Source organism: Diabrotica undecimpunctata, chromosome 3 (assembly GCF_040954645.1).
Source record: "Diabrotica undecimpunctata isolate CICGRU chromosome 3, icDiaUnde3, whole genome shotgun sequence".
Taxonomy (NCBI): Eukaryota; Metazoa; Arthropoda; class Insecta; order Coleoptera; family Chrysomelidae; genus Diabrotica; species Diabrotica undecimpunctata.
In genome coordinates, this window is record NC_092805.1 from 33,297,269 (window position 1) to 33,310,035 (window position 12,767).

A 12,767-nucleotide genomic window follows, 5' to 3' on the forward strand; every position below is an offset into this window, starting at 1 on the left:
AGATTTTTTCTAGAAAATATGCATTAAATATGCATTTTTTTAGAAAATATGCATACTGTTTAAAAATAGCATTTTTTTTAACAGAAATATAATTGAATTAGTAGAAGTATTGAAAATTAATTAAATATTATTAATTTCAGACATATAGAAATATGTGTAGTTGGTGTAGTTAGGAGAAAGAACAAGAAGCCCTCTTGAAGCTTTGGCAGGATGAATTAACTGGATCAGAGTTGGGATCAGAAAGAGAATCTGAAAATGAAAGTCAGGAGGTTAGCCTTCGTCCCAGTGAAGACGTATTACAAAACCAACTTTATCGTCGGAAGAATCTTCTCAAAACAACAATACGTTTGAAGATGAGAGAGTAAGACAATCAATAAGTTTTTTATCGGATGGGAATAAAAAATAAAATGAGAACTGTCCTAATAAATCGGCTAGAACACGACAAGAAAATTTAATTACTCTACTTTCCGGTGTTCGAAATAATGCAAAACATTGCAAGTTGCCCATTCCTTGATAGGAATGTAAGTATATCACCAAGCCTACGGATGCAGAAGAAATTCGTGCAGTTTTCGGATTATTATATTTACCAGACGTTTATAAAACAAATAATAGGTTAAATCTGGAGGATTTTAAGGCTACAAATGGAACAGTTATTGACATTTTTTAGGTTAACAATGTCCCTGCAAAGAATTATATTATTTTTTTAAAGTGCCTTCGATTCGATAATATCGAAAATAGAAAAGAACAAAATAAAGTAGATAAACCGGTTTTTGATCGATTTGTATTTAATTGTCAACAATATTTTATTCCTAGTCGATACTTGATGATCGACGAAAAATTAGAATCTTTTCGGAGACGTTCTTCCTTTCGGCAATATATCCCCAATAAGCCGTACAAATATGGCATTAACATATTTGCCTTATTAGATGCATAAACATTCTATATTTTAAATTTAGAGGTATATATTTGGTCACACCCTGAAGGACTTTTCCAATTCAGTAATCGACCGTTTGATGTAGTAAACAGGCTTGTAAATCCAATAAGTGGTACTAATCGCAACATTATATTCGACAACTGGTTTACCAGCATACCGCTAATTAAACATTTGCTTAGTGAAAATCGGTTAACATGTGTTGGAACTATTCGTAAAAACTAAAAGGAAATACCGACAATCTTTTTGAATTCCAAAATCAGAGCTGAAAACCACGCAGTTTCCGGATTTAAAAAAGACTTTTCTTTGGTGTCCTTTACTCCGAAGAAAAATAAAATAGTGTTAGTAGCTTCTTCACTTCATCATGATCTTCTCATTAAACAGAGATTGACCACAAATCAAATCGGCCAAGATTATAGACTTTTATATCACAAAAAAGGTAGCGTGGATATGGTTGACGAAATGTCTGCGTTATATAATGGGTCTCGTAATAGCAAGCGATGGCCTTTAACAAGTTTTTTCCACTACTTAGTAATGCGGGAATAAATAATTACGTTATTAACGTTGTTTATTAACATAACAAGCCAACAGAAAAACTAAAACGTAGATTTTTTTAAAAGAACTTGGTTTGGTACTAATTAAACCATATACTCGTATTAAAAGAAAAACGAAGTAACAATCAAATAATACCATCAGACATAGGGGCGAAACTAAAAGAAATGACAGCGGAGAAGACACTTAAGCACCTTTCAACAAGAAACAATGAACAACATCCAGATGTGGAGTGTGTCCCCTTGGAAAGGACAGAAAGTGTCAAAAGAAATATGTAAAATGTGACATTTTTTATTGTCTTGAAAATTGTGTATATTTTTGTTCTAACTGTGCAACAAATTGTTAATTATGCTATTATATACGCAAAAAAATTTCTTGGTTACTTTTTGTAAATGTTGTATTTTATTTTTATTCCGTATCTCCAACAAAAATTTTGGTTAATAAACCAAATTTTAGTAGGTATCGTTATCGAATCATTGAATTTTTTAAAAGAAATTTTTAAAATGATATGAATTTGACAAGGGATATATAACAATATAACCATGATTTATCTGTAAGGTAACATGTAAAAATAAAATGTTTTCTAAATTTTATAAATGAAAAAAATTGGTTGATAATTAAATTACCTCAACACACAGCTACTGTCACAAAATGTCACCACACAGTCGCCGGGTTAAAACATTAATTTTCTGTACTTTTGATACTAACCTTTAATTTCCTCGGGTTCGTCATATTGATAGTGCTTGATGTCTCTATACATGATTCTAATCTGCAAATATATTATGAGTATAGTAATACAAGCTCCAATTCCAGTATGCAAAGTAAAAACTCCAAACGTTATACCCTAAAAAGAATAAAAAGAAATATATTGTTAAAAAAATAATTACATCAATTATTTTTCATATCTGAAATAACAAAAGTAAAATTGACTTTATTTATCAATTGGTTTCTGGTTATTGGTGAAAAAATTGGGGAAGTATTACACAAAACTATTTAAAACATCCGAGGCGTCGCATCGGTCAGATCGACTCGTATTTTGATAAAGCGAAGTGTTCTATCGAAATACGTTTAAATCGTGGCAAAAAAATAAAAAGGCTAACGTCGTAGTTTAAAATTCTAAATAAATCTGCAACGAGAGTAGGCTGGTTGTAACAAAAATAACAAAATACAAAAATAACAAAAATAAGAGCGCGTTGTAGAATGCGCCAATGTAACAAATATTAGATGAAAATGTAGCACGAATTAGAAGTGTGCTCAGATCACAAAATGTGTGAGACTTAATTTAGCTTGACTAGTTTTTAGGCTATGCCAGAAAATGTCCAATTGACTCTTAGATAAGATTCGGTAAATTTGCATGCTTGTAAAACTAGGCATGAATGTGAAAAAACAGATATTGTACGTTGAAAATCATCATCATCAGTGGTGCTACAGCTCTAGTTGAGCCTTGACCTTCCCCAGTCTATTTCGCCAGTCGTTTCTGTTCATCGCCAACCGTTGCCAATTTGCCACGCCGATTTTCCTTGCGTCCTCGTCCACACCGTCCCTCCATCTCAGTCGTGGTCTGCCTCTACTCCTATTTCCCACTGGGACCGATAATAGAGTTCGTCTGGGTGGGTAATTTTCATTTGCTCTTGACACATGTCCAGCCCATCTAAGCCTACCTATTTTTATGAAGGATATTACATCTCTACCATTTACTATTTTTTTTTTATACTTCTCGTACAATTCGAAATTATATCGCCTTCTCCAAATACCATTCTTACAGAATGCGCCCATTATTCTTCTTAGTATCTTCCTTTCGAAGACGAGCAGAAGATTTGCGTCTGTTTTGGAGATGGTCCATGTTTCTGACCCATATGTCAGCACTGGTAGGATGAGTGTTCTATATATTATTAGTTTGGTTTTCTGGCTTAAATTTCTGTTTTTTAGCTGCTTGCTTAGTCCAAAATAACATTTGTTTGCTAGCAGTACCCTCCGTTTTACTTCTTCAGATGTGTCATTATCGTTTGTTATGAGAGAACCCAAATATGTAAACTTATTTACCACCTCAAAATTATATTGGTCTATACTGAAGTTTTCTTCGGCGTTTCTAGCTCTATCTCTGTTATTTGGAATAGTTGCTAACGTTTTGGTTTTTTCCTCGTTTATTTTAAGGCCCATATTTTGTGCGGCTGTCAAGAAGGTGGAAGTCATCTCTTTAAGTCCTCGTGTAGTACGTGCGATCAAATCCAGATCGTCAGCGTAAGCCATAATCTGCGTTGATTTATTAAAGATTGTTCCCTTATTGTGTAACTCGGCATCTCTTATAGTCTTTTCTAACGCTATATTAAAGAGAAGGCACGCCAGCGCGTCTCCCTGCCGTAACCCTGCATATGTTTCAAACGCTTGTGACATATCGCCTTGTATTTGCACTCTGCAGATCACTTTACTCATAGTTGTTTTTACGAGCCTTATTAATTTATGGGGAATGTTAAGTTCATTCATGGCTTCGTATAATTTACCTCTTAGGACGCTATCATACGCTGACTTAAAGTCCACAAAGAGATGGAACGTGCCAATATTAAATTCATTGGTTTTTTCTAAGATTTGACGTAGCACAAAAATCTGGTCAATTGTTGACGTACCTGGCCTAAAACCGCTTTGATACTCACCAAGGATTTCTTCCACGTACGTACTTAAACGGCTGTACAGGGTGTTGGAGAATATTTTGTACATTGTATTCAGAAGAGTTATACCCCTATAATTTTTACATTCCAACAGATCTCCCTTTTTGTGCAGTGGACATATGATTCCAGTGCACCATTCCTCTGGCATTTGTTTTTCTTCCCAGACTTTGACTATTATGTTGTGAATTTGGTGCATAATGCTGTTACCTCCATGTTTGATGAGCTCTGCGGGGATACAATCCACTCCTGGGGACTTGCTATTTTTGAGTCGTGTGATTGCGTCTTTCACTTCAAATATTGAAGGAGGTTCTACGTGAGTGTTATTTCTTGGTTTTTGGGGTGACGCATCATTTTCCACTTCGGTACCAAGTAGTTCTTTGAAGTGCTCAACCCATCTGCTTTGTACTGCGTCAGCGGTATTGACTATATGTCCATTTTTGTCTCTACACATCGTCAACCGTGGTTTAAATTCTTTTCTTGTCTTATTTAGGATATTATAGAACTTTCTAGTTTCATTTTGCCCCTTTAATGATTGAAGCTCTTGCATAATCTGGTTTTCGAAGGTCCGCTTTTTCCTTCGATGTACGCGTTTTTCCTCCTTCCTAAGATCTTTGTACATTTGTTCCTTATCCCGTGTTCTTCTTTGTTGCATAAGTTTATATGCATAATTTTTTCTTTTAGTGATATCTTCACATTCATCGTCGAACCAACTGTTGCGTGGGGTGGATTCTTCTGGTCCTAGGACGTTGTTTGCCGCTTTCTTAATTGTTCTTCTACATATATCCCATTGCTCGCTAGCTGTTAAATTCTCATCTGTTGTGCTTTCATGTTCAAGGTAATTTTGATACCTTTCTAGTGCACGGGGCTCTTTCAAGAGTTTTAAATTGTAGCGAGTACTTTTCTTGCCCTTTTCTTTTTTTGCATTTGAGATTCTTGCTCTTATTTTTGCGCCTACTAAGAAGTGGTCTGAATTTATATTAGCTCCACGATAAGTACGTACATCCATTAGATTAGAGAAGTGCCTGGTTTCTATTAGGATGTGATCTATTTGATTTTTGGTTGTACCATCAGGCGACGTCCATGTTGCTTTATGGATATTCTTATGGGGGAAGTAGGTACTTCCAACGACCATGCCCTTGGATGCTGCAAATCCTATTATTCTATTTCCATTGTCGTTGGTGACGTCATGAGCACTGCATTTTCCGATGTATGGAATATATATATTTTCTTTCGCTATTTTTGCATTAAGATCTCCAATTATGATCGTACGTTGAAAATATATGGAAAAATATTGTGGACATTAGGAAAGTATCAACGTATACTACCCGAAGGATTTTATACTGCTATAAGGGTTGTCTTATTAATTTCACGAGGTTTAAATTCATTAATTCATCCCTAATTATAAAAAATATAATCCCTAAAACGCAAACCCTGATTATAAAAAAATATAACCCTCTTATCTAATGTGTACACCCTAACGCTAAATTTGAATAATAAGAAAAAGTAAACCTAGTTTTGAAAATGTAATCTACTCGCTACTAGAAAGAAGTATTTCTACACTTCGGCTTTAAATGACAGTTAATTATTATTCCACGTTCTAATTTCACGTTCTATTCTATCTATAGAACGTGGAATTAGACAGGGTGATACTATCTCCCCTAAATTGTTTACAGCTGTTCTTGAATATATGTTCAAGCAAATGGAACGGGAGGATAACATGGGACTTAATATAAATGGGGAAGATCTGAACCACCTAAGATTTGCCGATGACATCGTTTTAATATCTGATAGAGTTGATAAAACTACAAAAATGCTGCAAACGCTCTATAAAGTGTCAAAAACAATTGATCTTAAAATTAACAGCTCAAAGACAAAATTTATGACCAACCTTGTAGTCAACGGTAAAATTCCGATTGATAGCCATAGCATCGATCAAGTAATAGCTTACAAGTATCTAGGGCATGAGATTCGCTTAGGCCGAGAAATTAGACAACTGAAATACAAAGAAGGATAGGTCTCACATGAGCTGCCTTTGATAGATTGAATAACATTTTCAAGTCTGTTATCCCAGTTTGTTTAAAAAGAAAGGTTTTTAACTAGTGCGTTTTACCGGTTCTTACATATATGCAGAAACACTGACTCTGACAAAAAGAACAATAGATAAAATAAGAGTTACACAACGCGCTATGGAAAGATCAATATTAGGTATTACCATCAGAGATAAAGTACCAAACCTAGAAATAAGAAGAAGAACAGGAGTCACAGATGCAGTTGAAAAAATAGCCATGGCTAAATGGGCTTGGGCCGGACATGTTGCCAGATTAACGGATAATAGATAGACCAGAAAGATTCTGGAATGGTGACCAAGGCAAGAGGCATATCGAAGCAGAGGACGACCACCGACTAGATGGAGGGATGGTATCAAGCGCATCACCACAAACTGGATGCAAGAAGCACAAGATAGAAATGGGTGGAAAATTTTACGGGAGGCCTACGTTCAGCAGTGGAGAAATATATGCTAATTGATGATGATGATAATTATTATTAAAGAAAGTTTAAAGCCTTGAGAAGGATATTATTTATTAAAAGCTAAAATATGTAAATATATGATATATGTAAGTTATTCTTATATAAACAAAATGAACTTCTTGATATCCTACAGCCAGTTCTGTATCCCTTAGGTCTCTGGAATGGGACGGCAGTGCAGCAGCTCTCAACTGAACTACTGTTCTTGGTTAACCAAACCAAACCAAAATTCTTGGTGAAAAAAAAAAGAAAAATAGAAAATCAAACCCCAAATTAAATTCTTTTCTGTGACTTTCAATAAATATTTCTTTTTCTAAGAGTAGTGTCGGAGGCTAAAAAAAAGATATGCCATTATCTTTCGTTTTTGCTATAAAGGGAAAAACAATGGTTTTTAATCTTGTGGGGAAGATAAAGATTTGAACAAAAAGTTGATTTAGAGCCGAAAAGACATAATGACTGTTGAAATATAGTACACCCTTGGATGATTTAGATAATTATATGATTTTCGGAGTAAAATATATGAATTATGAATAGGATATCATAATATATTATCAGTGAAAGAATAGAAAAATATGATATAATAAAATCGTTTTGATTTTTGGCTGGGGTATAAATCTTAAATAGGAATTTTTTAAATTGCTTGGTCAATGAATGAACGAACAGTTCCATTTACCTGGCAATCATAGGTCAAGCACCAACAAAACAAACCAAAATAATAATTCTCTCTAAATAATCTTAACACATTCAGTGCCAACCAATTATATTATATGTTCACCTGAGGCCGAAACTTAACAATGCTAAATAATTGAATGTAAGAGTTTATTAAATATATTTTAAATATATATGTGTGTGCCGTCGGCCGTTCGAATAAAATTTTGTATGAAAGGTCGGTGGCACACGGTGGGCGCCGTTCATATATTATACTGAAATTTTGACACTAAAATGAGACAACAGACACTGAACAGAAAATTTATTTAAAAAAAATATTTCACACAAAAAAAAAACAAATAAAATATAAAAATGCAATATCTTTAATTTTTTGTGATATTCTGCGAAGCAATTTTGTAAACAAAGCCCTGGTGCTCCTTCGCATGAAGAACAATAAATAGTATTGGGTACACCCTCGAATCTTTTGTTGGCTTCATTTCCTACATCTTCTCCTATGCGTTGTGTTCAACTTACTAGGTAAATGCGTAGTGTCCAACTTGCGTGTAGGTGGTAAAGATTTTTCCGATAACAACGTCTTTATAACTTTCAAACGGTAATCATAATATATAAGTTTTACTGTTGAAGCTCTTCTGAATAAAAAAAAACTGTTAAAAAACATAATAGACATAAAATGTATTCCGAGCTTCTTATACCATTTTAAAGTTCTCCTTTCACTTAGATAGTATGAAAGCATTTGATCCTGTTGATCAATGCCGGAAATATTTGCATCCTATTTAGTTATAGCCTTTGGTTACTGTACAATGTCTCCTCTTTTTGTTTGTGTCTCTATTATTTCTTCCTCAAACTCCGTTGACAGAAAATAGAACCTCTCTCTCTTGTCTCGCCATTTACTAACTGCAATACCCTCAAGATATTCGCTAACCACTTCGCCCTTTTTAACTTTTGCGTCAATAATGATTTCGGATTGTGTTTTCTGCCTCTTCGGAGAGTACCGATAACATAAGTTTTTTGCTCAAGCAATTTCCGACATAAGGGAACACTATTATAATAGTTGTCCATATATAAAGAATGTCCTTTGTTCTTGAAACCTTCTCAATCAGTGACAATACCACTTTTTCAGTATGACCTGTACCACCAGTTTCACCTTAAGCACCACTGTATACATTCCATCGCAACACCATACCGTCTGGTTCAGCTAATATGTACAATTTTATGAAAATTTTTTAAAAATTGGCGAAAAGTTATCCTCGCCACAGTATCATGAACTCATCTAAAGATAACGATTTTCCAGGGTAATAAATTCCATTTATTCGTTTATTGAAAAATTCTTGAAGATTTCTGATTTTATCTAAACGATCACCATAACTAGGATCTCCCTCATGATGTGCATTTGCTGAAAAGTGAAGGCACCTCATAATGATCATGAATCTATTTCTGCCCATGTATTTTTGTAAACCAGGAATAGCAAACAGTTCATCTTTTTTCCAGTATTCTTGTAGTGATTCAGTTGTACATTTCCCATTTGGAACCACATGCCAAAAAAGTCTTTAACTCTGCTAGGGAAAGTGGTGTTTATTTTGGATTTTTTGAAAGTAGAATGACTCAAAAAAATTCCTCTGCATAAATATTCGTTTGATTCACAATGTAATTTAGCAATTCATCAGTTACAAGCAAATTGAACAAATATGTATGTATGGATTATTACTAACAGGTGGTGGTACACGAAAGCCAGGTATTCCAGTGAAATCAATTGTTTTTAAATTAGGAGTATTATTCTAGTCTGGAAATAATCTTGTTTAAGGAATATCATCATCATCGTCGCTAAAAAAATTATCACAATCATTCACAATATCAGCCTTAATTTTATCGTTTTCATCATTATCATCTGCCCCCGACCAAGAATCATCTGCTGAAACTACTGGATCTTCCTCTGAACTTTCCCACAATGAATCTACTAATTTTTGAAGTTGTTTATTCGACAATGGGATCCTCAGATATCGTTCTGTACGTGAACGCTTCGAACCAGACGGTCCTGCAACGTTACGATCCATAACTATATAACAAATCACAAAATTCCGAAACCGCTAATTCACGTATATATTTTAGACTATATCTGAACGGCCAACGAAAACAGAACTGACTCTAGGCCAGAGGCATACCACAGTAGCCATTCTTTTATGTACTATGGTATCCATACTACTTGAGGAAAGTCATCTATGCGCTTGACGCACATGGTGTGCCGTTGGACTGTGACGACAATAGCCGATGGCGTACGGTAAGTGCCTTCTATCCATCTAATAGTTAGGTAATATGGATTGCATAACTCTTAGTAATTATAAATTACATTACTATTTATGTATTTAGATTGGAATTAAAAATGTTTTGGATTAACTAAGTGACGGAACGTTACATGGTGTCAGATCAACCTATGGTGAGATAAAACTAATAATTGTGGATATTGTTAACTCTTACATAAAATTAATATTTTTGACAAATTGCGTATATAAAAAAAATTAATATCTGATAATTAGATTTTAGATTTTAGATGATTTAGAGCTTTTTTTTTTGAAGAAAAACTTTTTTTCATAAAAGTAAAATGTATGCATTTTAAAGTAAAAAGTATGTACACTACTGTATTGAGTAGTGGTCAGTTTTACTTGTTTTATACTTTCAAATTTTTAACAACATTAGAAATACTAAGATTTCTTACTTGGCGAAACTGAAGTTTTAGAAGAGCCTCTGCATATGTCGGTCTGATGATACCTAACCAGGTTGAAATACGTATAATCGAATGGCAGATTCCCTGGATTAAAATTAAATCTAAGACCGTATTTCTGTTTCAAATTTTTATATGATAATACGAGAACGAAAACTTCTATAGAATTTCATAACAACAGATATTGTGGAAAAGCAACTGCAAAAATCAAACTAACGTATTTACTCTATTTTTGAGGTTCTTTTAGATACATATCTTGCATATTTCCAAAGATTTTACACCAAAAGACTATTTTCACTTACCGATTTCATTACGTCTGGATTTGAGGCAATTATCACGTTTGGTGGATCTCCTATAGGTGTTATTGCACCACCGATATTGGCGAATATTAACGTATAAATTAGTATCTGGATTGGATTTACCTTAATAACTTCACATATCCTAAAAAGATAAATAAATGTCTAGCAAACAATATCTTTGGAGGAAATACTTATTTTACTTGGTACAAAATAATCTGACCTTGGATTTCATTTTATTTCGACGTCAAATCTTTTTCTGTTTACACGCCACCTTTTATTGGATAGGATTATTCCTGTCTCACAAAACGTACAATAAGCCGTAGCGTGAAAATCGGCTTTATCGTCGGGTATGTCGATTTTATATAATATAAAATTAATATAATAAATGAAAAACTTCTCTCGAGTCTGTAGAATCGCTACTTCTTCGAGATGCTGCAGTCGTTCGGATATAACGAGCTATTTTCTTTTTTCCCTTTCAGAAAGCCGTTTGTTATACCGTTCATATCGATGTCAATTAGTTTATTGTACGTCTTAACTACACGTTTATGTTATGTGCAATGTTTGTACACTAAACACTAAACACTTACAAGTCTAACCACACAATCGTAAAACCATACAAATTGTTTATGCTTCGTTTATTATTGAGTAAACGCTAATACTGCTTACCTTATTGTAATAGGTGTTATCAATAAAGCAGTGGTGACTGTATCCAAAAAACAGGAGCTTACTGCAGCTAAGATGCACAACACATTGATAAGAGGCCACAATTTTCCTCCGGTTTTCTGAAAAACATTTAAAAAAAGTATTTGGAAGTTTATAGAATAGTTTAACAAAAAAAATATTAAATGTAAAAGTAAACAATGAAATAAAAATATTAATGTAAAGTTATAAATATTTTATCATGATCAAATTTTTCCCGTTATTGTTTGTATATCTCAATAAAGGGGAATAAGACGATATACTGTGTAGTTACATATGAGAGAACCCGTTTTAAGTTCAAAAACATAACTTTGCAATAATAATTATGCTTAATATTTAGGAAAAATAGTTGGGATTAAACAAAGAAAATTAAATCATGTAACACGAAAAGCTGATAAAAATGTATTATAACAAATATTATAACAAACGTTCTTCTAAGATGCCACCACTAAAAAAAAATTGTCTAATAGAATAGTCCAGAATCATCGAAATAATCAAATAAAATAGTCCAGAATTATTCGAGAACAGACATAGAACTATTTAGGTGACACCAATTAATAACATGAGAGAGCATAATACAAAGAATGACTGAATAAGTTCTTGGAAGTAGTACGCTAAAGAGATTAAATAATATGATGAAAAGAAAGACGATGACGATGACATGGAACTATTTAAGGCTGTGTTCTTCTGACACTGAAAGACAGTATGTAAAATTGTTAGGCCGTTTTAAAGACATTAAATGATTTTCACAAGTTTTTTTATGGACAACCATTTTTATTACAAACTAATCATGTTTTTTACACCCTATTGGATTAAAAATAATTTTAAATGTAAGTTGCAAGATTTTTACATGATTCTAGAAGTATTATATATCGATATCGATGCTAATTCTGCAATAATCTATAAATTTATAATTTTTGTTTTATTTTTTTGTTGTAAAAGAAGAATCTTCAGAGGAAATTAAAAATTATCGTTCCATCTCTATCACTCTCATAGGCGGCAAAATCGATGATAGCATTCTGAATGTTCGTTTAATGGAATGTATAGATAGAACACGGCATAAGGAACTGATCTTAATTTATTAGGACAACTAGAAAACATACAGTCTTTGCTAACCTCACTTATTACGATTGGAACATGGATGAACATGACTTAATGATCTATATATTACTCCCTTTCTTATGTATCTAAATAATTAAACAATTATCGTTTTGATTATGTAAATAATGACTTTTATGCTTCAGAGTACAAAGAAGAAAACACGTGTAGACAATAATCGTAGAATCATCTTCAAAAGAGCTAAATCTGATATCATTATGCCACAATTCACAGTCCATTTGTTATTGATCATATTTTTATCTGAATGAAATCTCCTAGTAAACTACTAGGACCAAAAACGTGCTTAAAACGTCTTCCTGCTCTAAACAAAACATTCCTAAAATATATAGTACCACACGAATACCTAAGGAACAATATGCAGCTAGATATAATAATGAATTATACAATCTGAAGGTTTCAATATTTCAGACAAACAAAAGAAATTTGTAGAATCAAAAACTTCAATGCCATTCAATAAATCTTTACTTTACTTCACAACACCACAAAAGAAGTTCTCATAGCAATTCCGATGCAGAGAACAGGGAAAGGAGCCCCGTAGGTTTTTGGTTAATTATAGTTGGATGAACAGGATCTAAAACTGATCATCTAAT

The 12,767-nt window shown here is 33.2% G+C and overlaps 1 protein-coding gene across 2 annotated transcripts in view; it reads right to left on the reverse strand.

Annotated features, from left to right (window-relative positions):
- LOC140436657 (P protein-like) overlaps positions 1-12,767 on the reverse strand; it is a 62,157-nt gene that overhangs the window by 19,377 nt on the left and 30,013 nt on the right. For both annotated transcript variants that reach the window (XM_072525660.1, XM_072525661.1), the window contains exons 7-9: positions 11,026-11,141; positions 10,363-10,501; positions 2,192-2,327 (exon numbers count right to left, since the gene is read on the reverse strand). In XM_072525660.1, the coding sequence (XP_072381761.1) occupies positions 2,192-2,327; positions 10,363-10,501; positions 11,026-11,141 (391 nt within the window). The remainder of the gene's footprint in view (positions 1-2,191; positions 2,328-10,362; positions 10,502-11,025; positions 11,142-12,767) is intronic.